Source organism: Gadus morhua, chromosome 14 (assembly GCF_902167405.1).
Source record: "Gadus morhua chromosome 14, gadMor3.0, whole genome shotgun sequence".
Taxonomy (NCBI): Eukaryota; Metazoa; Chordata; class Actinopteri; order Gadiformes; family Gadidae; genus Gadus; species Gadus morhua.
In genome coordinates, this window is record NC_044061.1 from 11,405,739 (window position 1) to 11,431,734 (window position 25,996).

Sequence of the window (25,996 nt, forward strand, 5' to 3'; positions counted from 1 at the left end):
TTATAGTTTTAACAGGTAGGCGTATGGGTTATTGGTGCGATCGGTATGGTACGTCCCTATATATGATGGGTGAACACGTCCTGTAAACTGAGATACTTCAGCCAGACGTTGACGCGCATAACATCCACGTGATTAGCGCGGAGGCGCGTCTTAAGTTAGAAGTTCAGACCCCTGGACCCTTAAGACTTTGAGACTTAAACACAGTGCAAGGGACTAGCCCCCTCTCATCACACGGCAGCAGATGATTGTTAGAAGCATACGGTAAAAATAGATATTAAATGTTATTGCTTGTATGCCTTCGGCCTTCTTCAAGTCGCGGATATATTTTTTTCTGAACCCACTAACCCTATTATTATAACGGAATCCCAGAATCGGACCTCCATCAATTCACCATGCAGTCGGAGGAACGCCAGATATCAGTGTGGGTTTGTCAAGAGGAAAAACTGGTGTTGGGTTTGTCCAAGCGCACGACCTGTGCCGACGTGGTGAGGGTGCTGCTTCTGGACGACCACCACAACGCGCGGGTAAAAGTGTCCAAACAAGTGACGCTTCGACGCAGACCTCAATCCTATTGCGTCGTTGAGATATGGAAAGAACTCGAGCGCGTTTTGCCCGATAACACAAGAATCCTGCGTCTATGGGACGCGTGGGGAGCGGAGGAGCAGGGCAACGTGAAGTTTGTGCTGTTCCAGCAGGAGCCGTCTGCGGTATTTGCTGCGCACGACGCACGGCTCTGCGTTCCTGCAGGGGCCGCGGTTGGCCCCTGCAGGAGCGCAGAGGCGCGCGTCGTGCGCAGCAAAGACAGCCCTCCCGCTGCTGCAGGAGCGACCAATTCTAACGCCGCCATGTGTTTCTCTCCGGGAAAACAGCGTCGAATAGTCAGGAAAGCCTTCAGAAAATTGGAAAAGATAAATAAAAAAAAAACGCGGGCGACGTCCGTAGACGCGACTTCGATACGAATGGAGACCATAATCCATCGCGTAGCTTCCCAGGACCACGCGATCCGCCAACAGGTCCACAGGATCCACGAGCTGGATAAGGAGATAGACTGTTTTGAAGCGCAGGTTCATGCGGACAGAATGAAAAGTCACGGGGTCAATTATGTGCAAGATACATATTCAGTTGACGGCCCGGTGGAGAGGCCCTTTACGCGCGAAGGTGACGCGCTCTCATCGGTGGACAGGATCGCCAACATGGAAGAGTACCTGCGTCAATGTCAGGAGATGGTGAAGCTGCAGGAGAGGCTGGAAGATCACGAGGCACTCGTGGACAGCATGACGAGGGACATTCAAGAGGAGTTGAATCGAAGATGGATGGAGAGGAGGAGGAGAGAGGAGAAGCCCATGGCCTGCACCACATCACCACCACACCTCACGAAGACCCCGGGCATGCACACTGTTGGATTGGTGGCAGGAAACGACTGTCTTTTGGACCACGTTGAGAGGATCCGAACAGAGCTCGATGCTAGTTTATACATCGGACTTCGCTTAGACACGGATTTAGTTGCTATTGACCACGATTTGCAGCTGACCCAGGTGACGCTTAGAGCCAGGGAAAGAGAGATCCATGCTTTACTGAAACAATTGGACACTTTGGATGCTGACGAAGAACCATTGACGTTTGAGAAGTGCAGTGATAATGTGCCAAAAGAGGGGGAGATGGTGTGGAGTTTAGAAACTAAGAGAGGCTGGGTTGAGCAAACCAGATGCTGCAATATCAGCCAGGATGAAGACTCGGACACAGGGATTAGTTCCCTGCACAGTCAAGACTCAGACACTTATCCAGTTATCTCACTCACCTAACATTACTAATATATTCAGTTGAGGCTACTCCACTCCCTAAGATCTGGTGTCCAATGTCGTAAATGTTTATGTCAAATAAATCCTTCATTAATCCTTTTGTTAAGGCCGCTGTATAATTATTAAAGAGCATGGAGTTGCCAACATTTGCTGACATTCTTTTTTCTTTTGTAAAATCCAAGGTCTTGGATATTGACATAGTGAACTTCTAGTGAGTAGCCTATTCCACACTATATTTGGGTAATTAAATGTTATTTCTAACACGTGTAGACTATTTCTCAATGTATTTAGATTATTGCCATATTGCCCACAATCAGGCAAGATGAATTTATCAAACCATATATGCATTCTGCTTTCAACACATACTAATCAACTAATCAAGTCTTTCACCTGTGATCTTCCCAAACAAATCATGAAATGAATGCTGTTCATTTTTATTTCCAGCATCAACGTAACGTTTTCAATACCAGAACATCCGCACTGATCATTTGCACAGTTTGCTACATTAAAGAGGATTGCCTATTCCAGTGCCTGTGGTACACTGTTGACAATGACATAACCCCAAAACAATGTTGACATACGAGGCTTGTGCAAAATCTTTTATTCTTTATTATACTTTTTTTAAGAATGTATATAATGTGCATAAGTAAAATGTTTTGTTCTGTTTGTTTTTGCTTTGGGTCTTACCAGTTATAGAAAACTTGAAAGTAACTCATTGTGCTTTTTTCAATAGCATCAGCGCGACACCTTTCTCACATGGTTTACTATCCCTGCCTCCAATGAGAACGTAACAGGAGTATAATGAATGGATTAATACCACAGGAAAGGCCCAAAGCTGAATATAGGATTTTGATATCAACTTACATAACCAGCTATGTCATTTCTTTTGAGACATGATAATATGTCAATAACAATAAAAATGTGAAAAAATGCCTTTGTTCCCAGTGTACCATATTACAAAGTACCTTATGCTTTAGAATTATAATATTCCTGAATAGCAGGACCGTTTCTAGCCAAACAATACAAACAACTGCCTAGCGCCCCAAGCCACCTGTTTGCAGCGGGTCAACTTTCTATCAGCTTTTTTATATGATTCAAATTGTGTGAAAGTGTGCAAAAATATAACCTTATAATATAATTGTTACATTATCCTTCCAACTGCAACTGCACACTTAAAGGGACAAAAGCAAAGTCAATTTCTTCTCTTTAATTTGTACATTTTATGTCCATTATATCTAGTGAGGTCACTCCAAATGGCTTTTTTTTTTATAACGTATTCATGATTATAGCCAGGGCTGCCCCCAACTAAAGATTATTTTAGTTGACTCCATTGTTTCAAGCTGATAGTGGACTCATCTTCGCACTTTTAATGTAATCATTTCAGTTTATTTTATTTGGCACCAGAATATGGTTTGAATTCCAGAACGTAAACCCTAACCATATTCTGAATTAAATTCTTAAGAAATCCATTAGTGGGTGAAATGCGCTGTCAAAATATTAATTAAGAGTTGACTTTCTCTGTAGTAGAGAGGGAGGGGACATTATTTTGGTTGGTTAGTTTCAAAATCCTGCTCTCTTCCACTCACTCTAAAACTCTCAAATCGTACCTACAGTAGGCCTACCAATAATGAGCATGAAACGGTGTAGACATATTTATCAAAGATAGCCACACACCACACTATCCTGCCCCAATACTAATGTGAGCTTCTTCCTCCAGATATTAAGAAATTCAATGTAAACTAAACATACATTTCTGAAATCAGAATTAAGAATAATTGTTCAGCTAGTGTGAATTCTAGAGTTACAGCAAAAGCATTCCTTTTGCAAAGTCACTGCTCGCAGCTGGTTAAATGAATACACTTGATGTGCTGATTATTTTGCAATCATGCTCCAGCCAACTTATTGTTGTGAAATCATTAAAATAAACAAATAATTGAGTGGGATTTACTTCCAACTCTTACAAACGCATATAAAGTTGCGCTCAATCCTGGCAGGAGGACAACATTGCACATTGCATGACAAGGAAATAAAGGGAATATCTATGTATATTTATTAATCAAGATGGACCAAGCATCCCTTGGTGAATCACTGGTGCATCACTGGTGCATCTCTGGTGCATCAGTGGTCCATCTCTTGGCTGCTTTCCCTCTATGAAATGACATCATCACTGGTGCATCAGTAGTACACTGCTGGGAAGATGTCCCTAGATGATGGTACATCACTCCTTGTGTATTGCTGGATGGATTTCCCTTAATAGCAGGGTATCATCACTGCCTGGATGTTCCTTTGTGGCAGAACATCATAGCTGGTATATTTCTGAGTGGACGTCGCTTTTATTACAGGCCATTCCTGCTGGTGCATCACTGGAGAATTGACCCGTTATGAAAGTCCATTATCACCAGTGCATTGCTGGGGTGAAGGCCCTTTATGGCAGGACATCCTAGCTGGTACATTGCTGAGGGTATTTCCCTTTATCACTAGCTTCATCGCTGGTACATTGCTCGGGTGATGCCCCTTAATAACCCGCATCATCGCTGGTACATTGATCAGGTGATGCCCCTTAATGACCTGCATCATCGCTGGTACATTGATCAGGTGATGCCCCTTAATGACCTGCATCATCGCTGGTAAATTGATCAGGTGATGCCCCTTAATGACCTGCATCATCGCTGGTGCACCGCTGGGCCGATGTCCCTTCATGACAAGCATCATCGCTGGGGCATCGCTTGGCAGACGTCCCTTTACTTCGGACAGAGTTGGCTTGACGTCTGCCTCTGGTGTCAGAGCTTGTGAATTGTCCGAGATATCCTCTGGTGTTGCCTTCTCGGAGGAATTACTGCACATTCATACCCACGAGCACGCACGCACACACACACACACGCACACACAAACTCATGCACGCACGTGCGCGCACACACACACACACACACACAAATGTGTGTGTTTTGTGTTTTGAGTTTATTATTGTATTATTGTTCTGCAAAAGTAGTGGGCTCCGCTGGAAGGACAGCTTGTTAAATATCCAGTTGGAGGGAGATGGTACAACTCAACACCAACCTGTTTCCACTGACGTTAGGCTCCTCGATCTCCAGTATGCTTCTCAGAGACAGGTATGTGGCCCCTCTCTTCAAAGATTGACGACAGAGATATTCTAGTTAACTGGAGCAGAATGTTTTTTGTTTTGTTTTTTCCTTCTCTCTTCCACTCTCTGACACTCTCGCTTTCTCCACAACTTGCAAATCACACCTATAATGAGCAGGTAAGCATGCAGATATATTTCTCAAAGATGGAGCAACTTCTCTGGCCGGCCCCCATACTTTGGTACTTTTGATAAGTATGGGGCGTGCAAGCACGCATGCATGCACACACACACACACACACACACACACACACACACACACACACACACACACACACACACACACACATAAACACACACACACACACACACGCACACACACACACACACACACACAACGCAGAGAAAATGTCAACCACAAAGTTTAGTTTAAAGTTGCTGATGCACACCGGAGCTATTTGGTCTGTAGCAGAGCCCACGCGGTCTTCTTACGAAGAAGAAAGTCTTATCCTCTCCCCAATATGTTTCCACAACTAAACTAATAACAACAATACCCCAAAAATAGCCTTACAGCAAAAAAAAAAAAAAGGCAGAAGGTAAACTAATGCAGATGAGATCTAGCCACATGTATAGAGGCAATAATCAGTGTATTGTAAATGCAAAGGGGGTTACAAAAACTTTGTGCCAGGATCTTGGAAATAAGTCTTCCCTGGAGGTATTTCATGAACTGTAAACAGTAAATAATTTATATCCAGTAAATATACTACAGTTCAGCATCAGCACTGAGCTATCTGCTCAGAAAGCACTAGGTGTGCTTGTTTCAGATCGGATACAAGCACTGTCGTTTTGCCGTCAAACGCATTGTACCGGTCACAGGTGTTTTACCCTCGACCTTTGACCTCGAGTACATTCAGATTTATAAATCCTACAAATCAATGCCGGTCTAATGTGTTTGGATCGTTCATTTTAACATGTCTTTTAATCAAATATAAAAGGTAAAACTTTGTGCAGTAAAAAAAATTGTGTTAGAGTAAGTTCATGTTTATTCAAAGAGGAACAGTTATGCAATATATGGATCAGGTTGCACCGTGATGTAAAATCAGGGGTTTCACTGAAACGCAACCAGATCCAATGAGTCTTGTGTGACCACACCTGCAGTAAAATAAAAGGGAAGCCATAAGGATTTGCAGCTGGGCTCAGCTATCTATTGCAACAGCACAGATTTCATAGGTGTGCCTCTGTGTATCGGTTACAGGAGATAAAATACATTTAAATGTCTGGATGGGTTTCAGAGGCGACATAATTGTCCTCCACACTATAAATTGAATAGCTTCTGCCCAAAGGCAAAGCTCATAAGATCTTGCTTGTTAACAATTGCTCTGGTGCTGCTTTTTATTAGTACAAGGGAAAGAACGGTTTCAAACACAAAGGCTATAGATCATATAGCAGAATTTTAGTGGCTCAGAATTTCCACATCCTCAGCATAACCTAAATAAAAGTGTAGCAATTGCATAAATCAATCAAAGCATAAATCAATCAAAAACATACATTTCAAACTGCTCTGATTATTTTTTACAAGACAAAAAGAACATCCACATTAATCTTCCTGTCTAACCTAGAGATTGCTTCATTTTCTAGAAAATAAGGATATTATTCCTCTTCAGTAGTTGATTGACCATGGGCCCCAACCATGAATGTGGCCCCAACCATGGATGTGACCCCACTCATGGATGTGGCCCAAACCCGCATATGGGAGGGTTTTGCCTTCAGGGCAGCTGCCAAATAGTTTTGAGGACACCAGGTAAGATAGTATAAAGAGCGAGGAAGTTAATGTAGGAAGGACGTGGTGGCGGATGAATGAGTCAAACACAAGGCTGTCACCCTGATGCCAGGGTTTGTGTCCTGTATGTTGCTTTAGACTCATTATTTTCAGTAGTAGTTTTGTTATGTATCTGCAACACAGCTACTTGGTTAGGTTAAGGGTTGGTTAGGCAACAAAACTACTTTCTTAAGTTTAGGCAACACAACTACTTGGTTAGGTTTAGGTGGAAAGCCGAGTCTGACGGAAAGTTTTCTGTCAGAAAGGCCTTTGTTGCAGAAAGCCCTGAAGGCAAATTTATCCTGTGTGCCACCAAAAAGACTCACTCTACAATTCTTCTATATGTTCAATAGTTTTGTTCCATTTGTATACTGTTTATGCAAATGAAACCAATAATAGAACACTACTAAAAGGGCAGGATGTGTGCCAGACAACTGACTCACTACAAGCATGATGTAGTGAGTTATGGTATTTAGTCTTACATCGTTGTTTGTTGTTTTGGCGAGTATTTAATCAGATTAACTGGAATTCCAAGTGGATTTAATCCGAAAATCAACCACAAAAGCAATCACTGACTAGTCATCTAACAAGGCAGAGGGTTCAGTTGAGACTTGATGGTTCTGTTTCATCACTTTAACATTGCTTTGAATATGCCTCCATTCTGTGAGTTATTCATGACCTCTTTGAATGGCTCAATCATACCAGACGTATATTCATAGATCTGCTGAAGAATCTCAAGGCGCTACAAGGCTCCCTTTGTCATGTTTGCAGGCTAGGTCTAACTGAATGTATTGTTGCATAAAAAATGAAGTCCTAAAAGCCTTATTGCAATGTTAGAAAAAGCCATGCAGGTTTAAATCTGTACTGACAGAATTTCAAAATGTTGCACCCAAAAAATAATAAGACACTGTCTGGAGATTGTTGACACTTGATAGCTATACTGTCTCCCTATATTCCCCCCGCCGCCCCCACAATGCTATTTTTACTATAATATTAGAGGGATGAGAGAGAGAAAATTTAGACATACCTTTAATTAGATGTTCATTCCTTCTCAGTGTGTGGTAAAATGACACAAATTTCCATTGAAAATGGCAGATGGGGAGGGTTAGATTACTTATTATTATTACTAATTTAATAAGTACATGCTAGAGAATGCCACCAGCTGTTATTATATCAATGATTATAACAAAACTAAAAGCTAAAGTGATTATTTTGAATTTTTTCAAATAATTTGGGTTGGCTAGCCGCTTAATATGCAATGTTTTTACTGAATATCGTATATAGAATTGAGTATGTCTTCTATTCAATGAGATTGAGAAATGTTTGTTGTGATTTACTGCCAGCTTGTGGCAGGAAGAGGTTGAGGAAAGCAATGGCTGCTCTCAGAATTAAATATTTTTTTCCCTATTATCAAAAGCAACCATTTCTACATTGTACAAATATTGGTTTATGAAATATTGCTATATTACATACTGCTTTTATTGTAGAATGAATTTAAACTCTATGAATGAAATTGTCTTTCTGACTGTAGATCTTTTCGTGAATCTAGACATGTGCTCACTCAATTTCACAACCTTAATATGTTCAGAACAAAGTTGGAAGAATAGTCACAACCAATTAGTATCTTGGGCTCAGTCTTCTTCAGTCACAAGGCCATTCATCAAAAATTCTTATCGCAAATAGTGAGAGAAAATAAAGTTTTTCTGTCACCCAAAATGCTATACCACACTCAGGAATGCATCCTTGAATTATTTAAATTGCAAATGGGACGGAAAATGCATTATCTGCCAGCAAGGTCACTGCTCTACACATTCCTCCTGTAAGACCATCACAGCCTTGTGTATCACTGTTATACGTTTAAGAGGGCCGCCGTATCCCCTGTTCTCCAGAATGTTAGATTGCCCTTTATTGATGCCTCCGGGGACATCGGGAATCTGTTGGCTGACCTGCATCATCTGGCCTTCGCAAAGTCAAGGAGCGACTGTCCTGAGAGATTGCCACCGGAGTACCGTGTGAGAGGAGGGGAGGAGGAGCCCACGTGAGCGTATTATTTACACCCGTACGAGTCAAGACGGCCAGACTAACAAACAAGCACCACATCATATTCTCGTATACAGTTAGGTAAATCCATGACATTTTAATACAGTTAAAATGTAATGAAACCCTAAGCAGACACAAAACTGACAACATTATGTAAGACAATCCTTTCTCCCAGATATTGGGAGTTAATTCCTATATAATTCACTTTAAAATACTGGTCAAGTACAACACAGGGAAAGTGATTACAATGTTTTTATTTAACGACTTATTTGTCAATGAATTCAAGCTTTGAATAAAATGTTGGTTTTTTTACCACTAACAGCCTGCATCCTTGCTGTATCTGTTGGCTATGGGAAGAGCATCGCGTTGCATAATCAAACTCAGCCAATCCATACCTACTCCATCACTAGATACGTAAGACACCTTTGGTGTGTTGAACTGGAAATAATGACTGAGAGGTGAACGCAATATATGTACTCCATATCCAGCAACCACAAGCTGGCACTGTTCCCCAAAGCACATTCACTAGTAGTTAGGCCTTCCAGGATGAGGTAAAAAATTATAATAATAATAATACAATTATAATGAAAACCATAACAAACCCAGGGAAATAAGATCATAAAAACCAAACTGGGTGCACATCACAACCCCCCCCCCCTCCCACCCCCTTCAAAAAAGAAAGTATCAAACACTGTTAAGTACTAAAATCACAATTATATTAATAACCATTTTCTGAGCTCACTTCAAAACTGAAAATAAATTCCTTTGGTCAAGTAAAAAAACAAAACACCAACAAACAAAACCAGAACTCCTCCTTTCACCAGTCTCTTCTCCCTCCCATCCTTGAAGGGATTCTCTTGTTTACAGTCCAACGGGTTCTTGAGGCTCTAAGGCTGCTGAGGAGGCGTCAAGGCAATATGGTTATGGTGCCCCTGGCCCTCCATGTTGCAGCATGCTGGGGCAGAGGAGAGAAATTTGGGGGGGAGAGGGGGGGGGGGACAGACACGGGGATAGGGAGAGAGACAAAAGGACAGGGAGAGAGACACAGGGAAAGGGAGAGAGACACAGGGATGGGGAGAGAGGTATAGGGAGAGAGACACAGGTATAGGGAGAGAGACACAGGGAAAGGGAGAGAGACACAGGCATAGGGAGAGAGGTATAGGGAGAGAGACACAGGGATCGGGAGAGAGATATAGGGAGAGAGACGCAGGCATAGGGAGAGAGGTATAGGGATAGGGACACAGGGATCGGGAGAGAGATATAGGGGGAGGGACACAGGGATAGGGAGAGAGGTATAGGGGGAGGGACACAGGGATAGGGAGAGGGACCCAGGGACAGGCAGAGGGCGTGGCTCCTCTCCTCAGAGTGCCGGTGAAGGGGCGTCGGGCTCGGGCTCGTTGTTGTAGTTGTGGCTGTAGTGATTCCCGTTGGGCGGCTGGTTGGGCAGGTTGTCCAGCTCGTCCACCTGGGGCCCCGGGTGCAGCACCACCATCTGGTCCTGCGGGAAGTCGGCCGCCGCCGCCGCCAGGTTGGTGATGGACTTGGACTTGACGCACTGGAAGTCCACGTGGCGGCTCTTGCCCTCCTCCTTCTCCCAGGACATGCGGATGAAGGGCCTCTGGACGTAGTTGTAGATCACCTCCGGGCGGCCCCCCGGACGCTTCTTCACCTTCTCCTTGTAGGTGGGGTAGCCTGGGAACAGCAAAAACACTAGAGGTCATTACCAGCTCAATGACATACTCTACTGCTGCTTATGAAGACCTGCCAATCCTCCTCCTATTAAGGCCCGGCCCCCGAATACAAATTTGAATATTCCTTAGGTTTTGTGAACAATTATTTAAATATTCTTTGAGAAGAAAAAGTATAATGAAAACAAGGTCATTCATATTGCATATCTTTCCCTGCCTGCCAAAATAACCCCTGAAGCATTCAAATACTGAATGAGATTCGGATACCTACCTGAAGAACAAATATCGGAATATATAAAGACCTTTTTCAACTACACTTTTGCACTTGAATGTCAAAGAAAGTAATACAAAGCCAGCCGGATGCTGTTCGGTAAGAAACTGTTAACCATTCACTCTTTGCTATGGTCTTGGCTGCCCCACTGGACTGCATTAAAGCTCGCTAGGAAGGTAACCAATAACCAGCTTCATCAGTTGAGCAGTCTTTGGTATAAGAAAGGTTTGCGATACTGTAGGGCAACCAAAAAAATGCATAATTAGCTTTTGGGAAATATTCTTTTTTAACTACTGTAAAGTTGTCAGAAAAAGAAAAAAATCTGCTGCATTTACAATTACACACAAGTCATTTCTAAATGTGTAATCAAACATTTTCAATAGGAGAGGATGTTTACACCAACACACAGTAGTGGTTTATGATGGCAAGAGAAAAACTTAGATCAACGTACCTTCAATACCCAATCGGATTTTCTTCAAGCCCCGATCCTTCAACACTGATTTGGCAACATCTCTGTTCTCGATATACTTAAAAAACCTATACAGTTTTGTACTGTAAATGACTGAAAAATAAAATTAAAATTGAAGGTTACAGTAAAACAGCATTGATCAAAACGTGTTCCGAACTTTTAATTAATACATTATATAAAGAATATGATTTATCATAATTGACCAACTGGGCTACACACTCACTTTGTGAATACTCCTCTCCCATTTGTGGCGGGTACTCTTCATCCCAGTCGACCACGTCATCATCGGTCAGCACCACGATGTGGCATTCTCTCTCGCCACTCTGGGCGCTGGCCACCATTAGGGGCAGAACCATCTCCTCCAGGTAGAACTCAAACTGGCCACGCGCGCCGTCATTGGACAGCTCGTGCATCAACGCACCTGCCAATGGAGAAGGGGGCCAGAAGGAATCAATAATCAGGCGCACACCGTGTTGCTCAAAACGTGCTCAAAAACGGGGAAACTAACGCGTTGCGTTTCCCTGCACATAGGACTGGTAACATGAGCCCAGCTATAGTTGATTGGGATCCAACTATGTGTTAGCAATTTGATCTGTTGAGTGCGTTTTTTGGTTGCGTCGGAGAGATTGGAATCATTTGTTACATCGATTTTTTTCATGCCGCTATACAAACATGATAAATATTGTATTATATATTATATTAATTTGACTCTTTATTATATGAAAAATCAGCGGTCATGTTCAAAACTAAATGTCAGGTTGTCAAGCGGCAAGTGGGAATAAACCCCACCATGAAAGCATACTCACTGAGGTCTCTGCACTTGATGGTGCCGTAGTCAAAAGATATGCACAGATAGTCACACGCCTCGCGCAGCTCAGGAATGGAGATTCCATCAGGGCACCGGATGATCCCGGATTTGTAGTAATCCTGCCAATCATACAATTCACAGAAAAGGATTCAGAATGTGCAATGACATGTCACTTCAAACGCAAGTGCAGTAAGGCGATCCGAGAGACCGGTTCATGTGGAAGACAGTGAGAATACCCAGCGGAAGGACCTACCAAGATGGCCCGGAACACCGTCGAGCTTATCCCCTCGGCGACCTCGTATTCCCCCTTTTCATTGGGTCTCGTGAAGTTATGTTCCCTTCCCGAGCCAAACATCCTGGAAGAAGCAGGTTTTGAGTTTATTGTTGCTATCATTTTCCACTCTCTTTTGTATAGAACTAACAATTACCACTACTGGACTCGTTTTCTCCCATAGGTAATTAGTGGTGAAACTATTCAGAATCCGCTGGTAAAACTGTACTCAAGGGGATTAACAATGGATAACTGAACGGGGGGAAAAAAACTAGCCAGCCATGTAATGTAACATCAGCTATGTAATACGACACAAATATATTAAAAAAATCAAAGCCTCTCGGCTAACCGCAGGGTGCAGACCCCCAGAAGGTTGACTCCCTCTACGTTTCCCCGCCCTGATGGTCTACACAGTGACCTGCTCCGAGGTCCACGGCGTTGCCTCACCTGCCCAGCATGGTGTTTGGCTGTGCGACGAAGAGGGTGGGGTCCACCACGAAGCGCGTGTTGTCCACGATGAGTGTGACCCTCTCGGACCCCCTGACGCCACCGCGGGCACCCGGGCCGGCGACGGCGGCGGCGGCGGCCTCCTTGGCGTTCTCGTAGACGTACACCATCTCGCCCACGCCCAGGCTCTTGAAGGCCCCCTCGGTGCTGGACAGGCTGCTGTTGCGGCTGCTCAGCAGCCCGCTGCTGCTGGAGCCGCTGGGCGACACCCTCTGGGGCCGTGGGCTGCCCGGCCGGGAGGAGGAGGGGCCGGGCTCGCGCTCTGGGGGGGGGGGGGGGGGGGGGGGGGGGGGGGGACAAAACGGGGGGGACTGCCGATGACTCGTCCGATGCGTTTTATAGACAGACTGTGGAGCGGTGTTTTCCAAACGCTTTGCTGTGTGATGTACTCACACATGGCCCCTCCTCCAGTACGACTCACGCACCCCCCTTCACAAATAATGTTCTAATGTGTGTTGAGTGAGTGTTGTTCTTGGTTTGGGGCTTGTACATCGTGACGTCAAAGTAATCCCAGAATGCGTTCTAATGTACAAGCCCGGTTATCATTTCACATCCTTGTTAATATTGTAGCGGCCTGGGGTGGGTGAATTAGAAGAAGTTGAGGCGTATTCTATTTCTGGTCTTGAAGGGGAAACGTCAACTTGTATTAGGAGCTCTGCTTCATGTACGGGTTTTAAAAAACACTTATCGTGGCACAATGTTTTTTGCAGACAGCGATATTTTAACAACACGAGTATACTAATCACTCTTTACACTCAATATTACAACATAGCCGAAAGTGACGTTTCCCCTTTAACCTTTATCTTATTGATCAGACACCAACAACATCTATATATCAACAAAAATGCATCACGTTAATATATCTTGCATACTCATTTTTGTTTTGTAGATATAACCAAGCAAAATCTCCATATTTAAAAGCACCCCCTGGTTGGAAAACAGATTCATTTGCGTCCAAGTCCTCACCACTGTTGTGTTGTCGCGTGGGGGAGGTGACGTTGCGGATGCAGGGGGTCAGCTGGCTCTCCCTCTCGTGCGAGGAGTCGCGGGAGCGGTCGCTGGAGCGCCGCTGGTCCCGTGAGCGCTCAGAGCCACGCGAACGCTCCGAGCCGCCGCTGGCTCCATGAGAGTTCATTGTCTGCTGATCAGCCTGCGGTCAATTGCACGTGCCTGTGTAGGTGGAGAAACACTGACCTTACTACTGCGCGTACCACATCTACACACACACCATCAGTCATTCCCTGGGTTGAAGAAACTACTTGATGGCCAACAACAATTAAGACTGCATAAAAGAATGAGACCATGCTTTACTAGGCCCTATTAACCAACGTTAGTGCCCCATAACATCTTATCATTCATTTTATAAATGTAATTTAACACGGTTCACAATTGTCCACAGCGCTCTTTATACCAACCAGTAATTGCGCTCAGGTTCGATGCCTATAACAATAGGTTGGCCTTTTTAATGACTTAATTTAATAGACGTTTTTAATTAGATATGGAAGATTAACTATGTATGCATGCAGCTCGGTCTGCCGCTGAACGATTGCTCTCTGCTGAGCACACACGGCGGCGCTCAGCTGTTCTGGTCACTCTGGAGACACATCATTTAAATGTCAATCAATTCAGTCTGTTTCCCTACAGTAAAGAAACCATGACACGCCGGATATATTAACTCATGTCTCAGGGAGTTTGAGCCAACGAATGCTCACGTGAACGGCTTGCTCACTCAAAAAGCAGATCGGTAACGTTTAGGAGGAGAGCAAAATAGACCCAATCAATCACTGTTATCACGTCTCTTGACGGACAATGATTAATTTTAAATGATTATTTAGATTTAAACTTCTAAACCTCGACAACCTCTAACTAATTGGCACCATGTTCCATTAGAGCCGACGGCAATAAGGTAAATTGCTAAAAATCCCACATTGCGGCTTAATTTAACGTCATAAATTCTCAATGATTTCTAGGCATGTTCTATTTTTTGTTAGGTCGACTAAATGTACCGTCAATTAGTTGTAAGGAACATCCCTAATCCAAACCTTAAGTATAGGACTATGGTCTTGAAGTAACAGAATAGAATGGGTATCATGAAAATTAAGCTCACAAACTACGCCTGCTGCTAGCAGGCTTTATATTCAAATAAAAATAGACAGATATTGTCCGGCCTTGTAATCAAATGGCTGTAGTGTCTATTAGTTTCTGAATAATCCAAATAGTAACGTATGCAACCTCGTCATTTGTATACATAGAACCTGGTTTTGGACAGATGCAGGACAAAGCTGGAAAGCAATGGAGGCTGGCAGGGCGCCATCAAAATAGTGAAAAGCGATAAAAAAGTGGGACAAACATAACACTAAGCAAATGAATATCCTATGATAATATGCCCGGAACGTCAGGATTTGCAAAAGGATTTTACTATAACAATGTTGACTGTTCTCAGACCAGGAATCTAAAAGATTAGCCCCAGGGTTAAGGTTAACGAGCAAAGGTTTGTTCCAACAGTGAAAAATACAGTCACAAATCTCCTCACTTACAGTTACTAGTGAGCAATTCCGGGATATAAAACAACAATATACATATACAATATAAGTTACATCTTCTATGTTGTGAAGTGTATGTGTATCATAAGATGATCACGGAAGAAACTAAGTCTATCATTCCCAAAGATCACCAAATACAAAATTGGAAAGCTACAGGCTTCTTAACATTGGAAGGGTGAATAAGGATAATGTATACGCTGGTTATACCAAAGGTGACCGGATGTCAGAGATGAGGTGTGGAGCCAGGTGTTTACCTCGGACTTCTGCAGAGCTAGCGAGGTCCACTGTTGTTCTGTATTCCCAGTTGTCAGTGTCACTGGTGTTACTGTCATATGACTGTGAACGAGCTGCCATCACCCAGACACAGGGGAGGATCTGGATCTTTCAATTGTCATCATAATCTTCTGTGAATACAAAAAAACAATGCCTAATTGATTGTAGTGAATTAGATATGCTTTGTATCACTATGATAGTTAACCCAACATACCAACGTTAATGATATGGTACACTGCATTGGTTAACCCTGATTATTCATACTACCAGTACCAGGGTAAAGTAACATTCATTCCTTCTATGTTGTTTGATGTCATTTTACGCCTATAATCCAAGCATTATCTAAATGAAGGCTAACATGAACTGATGAAAGTGTGGACATTACACCGAAGTTACTGACTAGCCGTTTGAATTATATTACGACATCCACCTGTCGAAGTACTCCAAACACAATGCCATTTCCTTTTCCCAATCTAATGACATCTTAACGTCTACACCACGGAGCGGTAACGTTAGCTTAACCCTTTCTTTAGCTAGAGAGACGTCTCGTAAACACTCACCCAGTCTAACATAATCCATGTACGGAACGAATGAACGTTGACGTCTACTTTCTGATCCTGATGTTTTGGCTAGGATATATAGTCACCTCGTAGTAATATCAACAGACAACGTTATTTGCAATATCAACCGTTGAGCGATTCTTGGATTTTCCCTATTAAGGAAATAGAGCTGGTTCGTTCTTCTTTGTGACTATGACAAACACCTTGAAGTTACTATACAGGCGCATGTTCGCCATCTAGCGCCCTGGAGTGAAGTGGAAATGCCTTTCACACAAGTGTCTGGGGTGAACCCAAACATTAAAAATAATATATTATTTAATTAGCCCTGAACATTATTTGTGGGTACATTTAAAAAAAAATATATATATATATATATATATTTTCGATATTTATTGGTATATATACTGGTAACTATGAATAAGAATCAGAATACAAAGTGCAACGAAATTGGGGTAGAGGCTCTCAAAATAAGTGATTTTTTTAAAAATGTTTTTTTTAAAGCAATGAATATATAGAATGTTAAGAATTTAAAAATAAATATATATATTTAAAAATGTCAGCCAATTTTAAAGGTCAGATGGACTGCATTTATTCAATTCAGTGTAGAAGTGATACAATGATTCTAGTCACTAATGGTAGTTAGTTATTTAGAAAGAAACATGGGGATTCCAGGGACATCTCAAAATAAAGTAGCCTAGTCCTTCTGGAAAGATAATAAACAGTTTAAAAACATAACCAGACTGTTTACCACCTCAAGTGAATTAACCTATCCTATCCCCAGTCAGATCCATCCAGTCAGATATCCATCCATCCATCAATCCATGTATATATATATATATATATATATATATATATATATATATATATATATATATATAGTCTGTCTCACTTGTATTCATTTTACTCTGAAATAACTTCAATGGAACTTTAGATGTTTGGGGATAAGCAGCCCAGCAGTCAGGTAGATATTTAAAGCTATAATAAACTGCATATTTTTTTTTTTATTTTGGTAAAGCATTATGAAATAATGTGCATGCACAATAAAGCAGACAAAAAATAAAATAATCTTTTTGTATGCCCAGAGGAATAATTTTCTTTTCCCTCTGGGCCCAGGATGTTTATGAAACCTAGAATCACCGCTGGCGGACATTAGGATACCATTTCTCTATGATTAAATCAAAATGCATTGTTTAACCAAACTCATTTGAATGTATTATGAGTGGTACTGCATAAAGCAGGGGGCCCTTTTGTTGATGCACAGGAAAACATGGTCTACTTCCATCATCCTTGGCAGATGCACAGCATCTATGTCTGTCGACCCGTCTGTCCCTCTGTCCGTCTTTCTGTCTGTTTTTGTATCTGTCTGTCTGTCTTCCTGTCTGTCTGTCTGTCTACTGTCTTTATGGTCTGACCCTACATGAGCCATCCTTTTACTTTTGGAAAACAGGTGTAGAACAATATCCGCAAATACGTATGTCGACTACAGTGGACACCAAAGATTTTAATCAAATCAAATGTCCAAAAATAATAACCACACTCACCCCTTTTTTCCGAAGGTGTTTAACAAGGTGTTTTTCTCACTCGCTTTGGTACATTTCTCAAAACACTTCGTACAAATTGCAAAACAGCATGGATTACCTGCAAAATCCAGTCTCTTGCTCAAAATATTTAGTTAATCTCTCAAAAGTAAAATCTGTGTCAATGAACGCGTCAGTGCCATCAGAATGACAAGTCCTTATGTCAATGTGCATGAATATGACTTAGTCATGTTGTCAATATAACATTCTACTCTGAAGGGATTTTCTGATGTAAACTATGGCTAAAGTTTTGAAGTTACACCTTAGTGTATGTGTGAGATTGATTGCAAGGGACTGGACAAGATTCACATTTACCCTTTTACTGTTTGTACTGTAATTTGTTGACAGACCATTTCGTTGTGATACAGAAAGGAAAAGACAGCACTGCATATCATAAAGAAAGAAACAAAATATGTGAACATAGGACAGTCTCCTTAGGGAAAACTGTCCATGCAGGGCTGTAGGAGTTACAGTGCAGTCTTCCTACAGCGCCGGACATTCCTGTCTGTTGGACAACAAATTCTCATCCTCATACAGCCTCACTCCTCTTCCTCTTCTTCTCTCTGGCTGTTGACACCGTCCAATTCCTTGTCCTTCCATTGTCAGACATTGTAATATTGTGTTGTGCTCCAGCAATATATATACTTGCCAGTTGATGGTTCATGAGATGCACCTTTGAGCTATTTCAGTTCAACTGGTTGATCTAACGCTTCCCACACTTCCCTTTGTTAGAGAAAGTCAAGATTCACCTGGGAGCAATCAACCAATTCAGGATAGATTTAGAAAAAAGTCTTATGGAAATGTGTAGAAATATGCTTGACTTATTATGACAACTTGTTCAACCATTTTGCATGTAAAGGCTTATGCAATGATGAGCTAATGCCTAAATGTTGTGGGGGTAAGACTATTCGACAGAGACCCTTTATAATATATTTTGATCAACATGACACAAGCAATTGATAATGCAGGAAAGAGCAGAGAATTGTACATAATCGTTGCATGGATGTACAAAGCATTTGCAACTTTTTCAAAGAAATGAGAAACTGCTTATTTGATGTGCAAAAATGACACAAGGATTTGAAGATTGAACAAGTAGTTTTGAGAATGTCCATTCTGATCTGAGAAATGTACCAAAGTGACTGAGAAAAAATATCACATATCAAATCCTTTCAATCAAACATGTACACATACTTTTCTACGGTTAGTAAAAGGTTTTTGTTGTTGAATTTTGAAGACCAACATTTTTTCACTGATAACAACATCATATCATATGAATAGGACACTGGGACTCAACACAATGGCCTGAGTGACTCATAAGATAGTATGCAAACAAAACTCCCTAGACACTAAAGTCAAAAAAGAGGAGGTTAGAATATCACAGGTTTGACTGCAAAATTTTGATAACATATGACTACCGCATCACTAATATGTAAACACATATGATTGATTTATTGTGTTTAGTTCAGATTTAATAAATGAAACATAATTACATCCAAATGTATATATTTACACACATTTGCAAAGAGATAGAGGATTTCTGAATCAATTACTCATTAGTGAATAAGAACATGTTTACATAATTTAATTCACAAAGTAAAAAAACAAAATATTGTAAATATAAGTATTGATTACTCAATTGAAAATAAGGTCAGTGACAATTACCACAATGATGATGATGATGTTGATAATGATGACTAATAATATGCTGACATTCAACCAAAATCATTTTGAAATCAATTCTACATCAATCCTTGTAAAATCTGTCTTGTGGATTGCTGCATCTAATTCCAAATTGTTTAAGCCCATTACAAAATGTGTAAATGTGTGCTCAAGCTAATATGGATAATTAATGTTATTATGTGTTTTTGATAGGATTGGGTTCTCAGCTCAATACAGGTAGCAGAGTATATAGTAAGTCTAGTTGGACAATCATGATTGGGCACTTTCAAAGGGCACACAACCTTATTTATTATCATCTTTCCAGATTGACTCATGAGCCCAAATGAGCCATAAAATATCATCAAGGAGTCATCCTTTTTCAGACAACAATCACTAATGTTAACATCAATGGAGATAATTTAACATAAATTCAATTTAAGTATGTTATCAGCAAATAATATTGAACTTCTATATCCATCTAAAGATTGTCTTTATGCATTTCAAAACTTGATGACCCTTATAAACTTTAACAGCTACTTGCTTTCATGTACTTGGCACGAGTTAGTGTCTTGCATATGTCTGACATTCATTAGCTTGGAGAAGAATGTTTAACATTTCAAACTCTTGAGCATGCTACCCTTGCGCGACTACATGCAAATAGCACGTATTTAATACCTTTTGCTACTTGCTCACAACACAAAAATATATTTCAGCCAGGTATTGCAATTTTGTATAGCTCAAAAGGAGAAAGTTATTTTAAAAAGTATTCATATAAATGTATTATTTTCAACTGAATATTAATGTATTGCAAACCGGTTTGTGATTTGATGGAGCCCTATGATGGGAAGGCAGCCAAGAGTTGTACCCTATAGCCTTCAAAAAATACAATTTGTAGCTTTTTCTTTCTTTATTTGTTCCTTTTCAGAGGGCAATATGAAGCAAGACTGATATAAATGTATCCATTGATTATGTTTTGTTTTTAAGACTGGCAGCTTTGTTGGTCCATATTTATAAAATAATAAAACAGTTGGTTGGGATTTCAGCTCAAGTTTGGTAATCACACACAATTTGTGATGAAATAACTATTTTGGGCAAATACATTATGATGGTTATATCAACTCTTGTTTTGTAATCTGTTTTGACGAATTAACAATACGACGGCTGTTCTTTTTTGAAAAAAACATAATAAATAAAAAAACATAAAACAGATTTTACAAAGAAAATACATCAAATAAACCATACAAATTAATCATAAATACAAATAAAAAATACGTACATTTCTACATTTAAATTTATTGACCTTTATACAATCCAATAGAGAAAAATGGTTGCTATAAACGCAATCTTCTAGTATAAGGCCAATCGTATAATAAATATATTTAGTTTATTTTTAAATCACTTTTGTGGTTCTGCATACAAATGTTGAAAAATATCTCTGATCTTCCTGGTTTGTCCATGGTGTTGTCCTTTGTCATGCGTAGGAACAGTTATGTCCCTTAACTTTGCCTGAAGCCAATCTTGTCTCTGGCTCACTTGCTTGTGTTCCTGAACATTATGCATTAGCTGCACCTCGCTGATGGTGCGCTTGCTATAGGCAAATACAATAAAAACATAATTAATATAATGATAAAACCGGCATCTAGCAAGCATTGCCACCTTCGTATTGAACAATATAATGGAGTATATCTTGTTGAAATAAACAGAGTGTACCTTCTCACTGGTTTAGCCATAATGTGAAGACTGCAGAGGAAGAGTATAAGAACAACAGCAACCACCCTATGTCCTATGGAAAGCTGCATAGTCACCTGCAATATTATACAGAAAAGTTTTATTTTAGTTTCTGTGGAGTGTGGATTCATAATTTCTCTTGACACAGTATGCCAGAAAAAAAAGCAAATTGAAGTATTGTAAATTACACTTACTGATTTCTTTGTCCTGTCCTTCCCAAAGTCACAGGGGGTTCAGGTTCTGATAGTATTGCAATGGATTGCTATGGGAGTCAAGTCAAACTTGTTGATCAGCGTTTCAGCGCAGGGCCACTGAGCCTCCTTTTTATGCAGTATATCCCAGCCCAGGTCATCAATGAGCCACCTTCATAATTGATGGTGATGTCACTTTCCAATGCTTCCATGTGGACAGGCATCTGCATGACGGCACCTCCGCCACCACTCACTGCTAATTCATCTTTCAACACCTCGGTCAGTAACCCTGATTCTCACCCGGCTTTTGAACTTGTTCCATTTTCATAATGAAAAATAACATTTGTTAGAATACGTGCATCTTCGTTGGGTATGCCATATTAGTCTAGAGTTTACTTTTAGTTTATTGTTGAAAAAAAGTATACTATTTGTTCGTAGTATAAATGTTATTGGTGATTATACATATATATGCATGTATATATATATATATATATATATATATATATATATATATATATATATATATATATATATATATACATATACATATATGCATATCTATATATCTATATATCTATATCTATATATCTATATCTTTATATATATATATATATATATATATATATTCTCTGTGCAAACACAACTAAGCTCTAAGCTCAGATTTTGTTAGTTAATATCTGTCATATGAACCAAAGTGATTAATGATATTTTGTATAGTATAGTTATAGGAACCATGCAAGAGACCAAAAAGCAAAATGAATATATAAATGCTACTAAAGAAAATTTGGTTATATAATTATAAAATGGAAGGACATTTGCCATTAAATCATGTTAGAATGAAATGTTCGTTTTTTTATGTTCTTCAATAAAGAAGGAGAGCATGCAGATTCTATGTATCCAACATGGAGGCCTCATCATCACTGCATTTGTGCAACCGCAGCAACAAAGCGTTCCTGCTCTTTTGGCAATATGGCAATGCAACAATTGTTGTCTTTGTGGAAAATTAACTATATGACATGATCACATTTTTGCAAGATACACTGTATCACACTTTGACAAAAACACCAAATTTGGTTTAATGACTACTTTTCATCAATGCACCATGAGATTTCATTTTTGCTTATCTGTACATTACAGCTCTCCAGTTAAGCGTAGCTTAACATGTTGCATAAAGTAGTGCCTAACCTTGTCATTGTGTCACATGACACATTAGGTAACCACGAAAGATGTTTTCTAAATGTGGCCCTGGAATGGCTATGCAATGTCTAAAAGAACTGGTCCCACACACGGACCTACACCTTACTGTCATAAAGAGGGCAGAATTAGACATTACGTGTATACATTGTTTACACCTCAGATCTTTTCTTGTGTTTGCTTTGACACAATTAATTGTGTCAAAGCAAAGAGATGGACATGGCTTGGGACTTGTGATTCTTTGTATGGTTTATTGTGGCCTTGCATTCCATAATCAAGATATTCAATTATCTTCCATGTAATTTCATTGTCAGAATTTATAAGTAACAACACTATTCACTTTACACTTCACTTATCACATACTTTTGACAATCTATGTTATATTTGGATTGCCTCTGTAGCATGCCTATAATTATGATTACAGATGAATACTAGTGCAAGAAGTTGCAAGGTTGTGAAATACTAAAGCATAAGTAATGCATGTTACGTGTTATCCATAGGACATTGAAATACATTTACATTTAGTGTTGAGTGTGGTCGATGTCCACTGCTGACTTATCGAATTATCAGATCTCTCCGTCGTGCATGCTAGCACACTTTTCGACATGAAGATTCAACCGGGCAAATAGGCTTGAACACGTGTTGTATACTTAACTAGAGTGTTCTGAATGCTGGTCTCATAGCCTCATGCGGTCACAATGTAAAGCATCTCAAATATGGTATGCTGGTGGTGTGCAGAGCAACTTGACAGAGACTAATGTGGTCCATGCATACAAATCATTAACTTGGGTCACCAGTTCTTCAGAATTTGAACAATGCACACAAACATCTTTTGAACTTAATGAACAAAATTACCTAGGTATGTTCTTTTTTGCTTGACCCGTCTCTTTGGTTTGGGTACAAATGTATGCATGTTGATTTATTCTCTTTCTTGTCCATGTTAGGGATGTGGCAGTCGCACTGCCAATAGCTAGATAGATGGGAATGGGATAGATATATTGCTCTAACCTCTGCATTGTATGTTCCAAGGTATGGAAGGGCGCGTGGCTATGCAATGCTTTCCTTGAAATCTAAATATGGAGTTACTTTTTTCATGAATGAGGTCACTCCACTTTAAGATATCATGTAGCAGAATGAGATATATTTAGCTTGTCTTCATCATCTCTTCTTTCTTTGTGCTATAAGACAAACAGAGAGCCCATTACGCTGACCATTTGGACAGCAACGCATTGTTGGATTCATTGGGTGTTGATGCCGTAAAAAGCAATACATAATCACAATGTGTTGCTGCATGCTTGTGTCATGACTCCCTTCCTGCAGAATGAGACGGCTTTGACACAGCGATAGGCCAAGCAAACATCCCTGTCATCTAATGCAGACACCCCAACCAACATCAATCTATCACACATAGTATTGCTTTGGCCATCTGACTACCCAGCACAGGTGGTTGTGGTGTCATGTTAGTATTTCTGTGCTGAGCACATCAAGTACGGCATCTGCTGACAACAAAGTTAGCCGACTACAATGAACGTTATGTTTGATGATGTAAAAACAAAACAATAAAATTGTCAACTTCATGTTACAAGGAACAACAGCCTATCTATTGCTCTTTATAGACTCCAAAGTCACTGTGAATCGTTTGCACATCGTCAGCATTGTAATAATAAATACAATTTGAAACCTGCCCTCTAACTTCATCACTCCAGCCACAAATCGATTTTCAAGCTAATCAATCCTTGGATGCACTGTCGCGGTTAGATTTGCTCATAATGGTTGACATAGCTTTGCTCAAAGGTGAGGGCTGTGGTGAAAAGTTGAAAATAGGTCTTAACAAAAGTGATGCAATCAGAAAGTGACATTTACTGCAGGTTTAGAAGCCCACAGCAGCGGTGGGGTCTATGTTCGGTTGACTAGGTTAGCTAAGGTCAGACCTACCACGCACACAGGGCTTGATGAGAAACCTGTAGGGTCAGGTAATTTCAATTTTTGAATTGGGATTGTAATTGGACAGCTGTTGTTGTACAGCATCATGCCATCTCTATGATGAATGACCTTTTAATGGAGTGAATGGCATATAGACAATAATCCTTTCATTTGGTCCAGGAAGTTGGTTGGAGTTAACTGGTTATGCTACCATCTAAGCCCCATTGCATGTGCTCTTATATTTGGGGGAGGAATGGCAGACTAATGAATTGACAGATTATTTTCTTCTGCAGGGAGCTGAACTTTCTTCTACAAAAGTATGTATGGGAAAATGTTGCTTTGATGAAAGGCAAAGCAGTCCAATATGCTGTACCAAGAGGATCATGGGGAATTATTGGTTGAAAGGAAAGTATAATATCCAACCAGGGAATAGTAAATAGACAAAGGCAGAAAATACAGAGACAGACAGACAGAGAAAGACTGCTGGATAGAGTGGTCTCAACATTGTCTTGAACCAGTACTTACACTGCCCTCTTATTTCCTAGAGTAGCAGAGTCCATTCTAAAGGATTCTTTTTTGCAACAGAAAATAATTGTCTTGTCGATCATGCTTGAGCTATCGGCAGTAGGAGTTGATCGTCTGAATTTTATCAGCTCACCCTCTGTATGAAAGATAAAGCAGATCCATGGAACCTTAAGCCTCAGGCTAATTCCAGAGATATACCTAAGCGCACTTCAAATACTCTTTTGTACCTTTGACTATCGGCCTGTATGCCCTTTTCCAACCAGGATAATGAGAATGTTTGTCCTATTTTTGAGTGATTTTGGTCTGATGTGTCTATATTTTAACTCTCTGAGTCTTCAAAGAATTGTGGCTTTTATTAATAAATTGTATATTTGTCTGTGTTTGTATAACCCAGTGTAAGATTATTATGAATTATTATAATGTACATGTTGTCTTTGATAATTCCATTCATCTATTTATTGCTTCATTTATTTATGGCAAGAGCGGTCCGCGTTTATGTATATTCAGGATAAGAAACTGGAACCCACACCAACTGAATATGCAAACACCAGTGTGTTCCACCCAAGTATGATCATCATTAGAAATGTTATGTGTTTAACATGTGCCACTTTAGGGGTCTCTAACTTGTTGCGTTTAAACCCATCTAAATAATTTGAATGCAGATATTCAGGTTATAATCGTAGAATGTGCATTTACAGTTTACACTGACGTCTCAAGGTCAGATATTTGATTTGTACAGCAAAATAACACATATTTCCCTCAAATACTCCAAAAACTTGGAGCCACAAAATTGCTATTATCTTGCATATGGTGCTTTTTGGTATTAGTAAGGTTTGAGAGAGAGTACAATTTTGGAATCCTGCTATTGGCCATCCAATGTTTTTCACACGGTTCTTCAATCAACTGATCGCGAGGCCTTTGGCAGTTCATCATTGATGTAGCGTTTGTCCACAAGAGGGCACTGTGTTGCCATCAACAGCACACTCCATTCATTCATTCTTCGTCCTCTCAAGTTATCAATTATGCATTTGATAATTCAAATATCTTTTCAGAATATAATGTTAATAAGGAC

General features: G+C 40.3%; 2 protein-coding genes across 3 annotated transcripts; one reads left to right on the forward strand and one right to left on the reverse strand.

Annotated features, from left to right (window-relative positions):
• The first annotated feature begins 199 nt into the window (after positions 1-199).
• rassf10b (Ras association domain family member 10b) lies at positions 200-2,377 on the forward strand. Its single transcript, XM_030376174.1, has one exon. The coding sequence runs from the start codon at positions 393-395 to the stop codon at positions 1,800-1,802; it is 1,410 nt and encodes a 469-aa protein (XP_030232034.1). The 5' UTR covers positions 200-392; the 3' UTR covers positions 1,803-2,377.
• A 6,594-nt stretch (positions 2,378-8,971) lies between these two features.
• On the reverse strand, positions 8,972-16,333 carry btbd10b (BTB (POZ) domain containing 10b). 2 transcript variants are annotated; one of them, XM_030376175.1, is made up of 9 exons: positions 16,128-16,333; positions 15,549-15,698; positions 13,718-13,921; positions 12,692-13,013; positions 12,227-12,329; positions 11,972-12,092; positions 11,389-11,586; positions 11,148-11,258; positions 8,972-10,429 (listed from the first exon to the last, which is right to left on the reverse strand). In XM_030376175.1, the coding sequence occupies exons 3-9, from the start codon at positions 13,884-13,886 to the stop codon at positions 10,098-10,100; spliced, it is 1,356 nt and encodes a 451-aa protein (XP_030232035.1). In that variant the 5' UTR covers positions 13,887-13,921; positions 15,549-15,698; positions 16,128-16,333; the 3' UTR covers positions 8,972-10,097. The 2 variants fall into 2 exon arrangements, with proteins under 2 accessions (XP_030232035.1, XP_030232036.1); XM_030376176.1 differs by having other exon boundaries at positions 15,549-15,721.
• Between the last annotated feature and the right edge of the window lie 9,663 nt (positions 16,334-25,996).

Bases quoted from the DNA above. Each gene is read 5' to 3' on its own strand.
- rassf10b (XM_030376174.1), top strand. From the start codon at position 393: ATGCAGTCGGAGGAACGCCAGATATCAGTGTGGGTTTGTCAAGAGGAA.
- btbd10b (XM_030376175.1), bottom strand. From the start codon at position 13,886: ATGAACTCTCATGGAGCCAGCGGCGGCTCGGAGCGTTCGCGTGGCTCT. The intron at 12,330-12,691 runs GTGAGGCAACGC...TGCTTCTTCCAG, and splicing joins CCAAACACCATGCTGGGCAG to GATGTTTGGCTCGGGAAGGG. The intron at 11,587-11,971 runs GTGAGTATGCTT...CTCCATTGGCAG, and splicing joins CATCAAGTGCAGAGACCTCA to GTGCGTTGATGCACGAGCTG.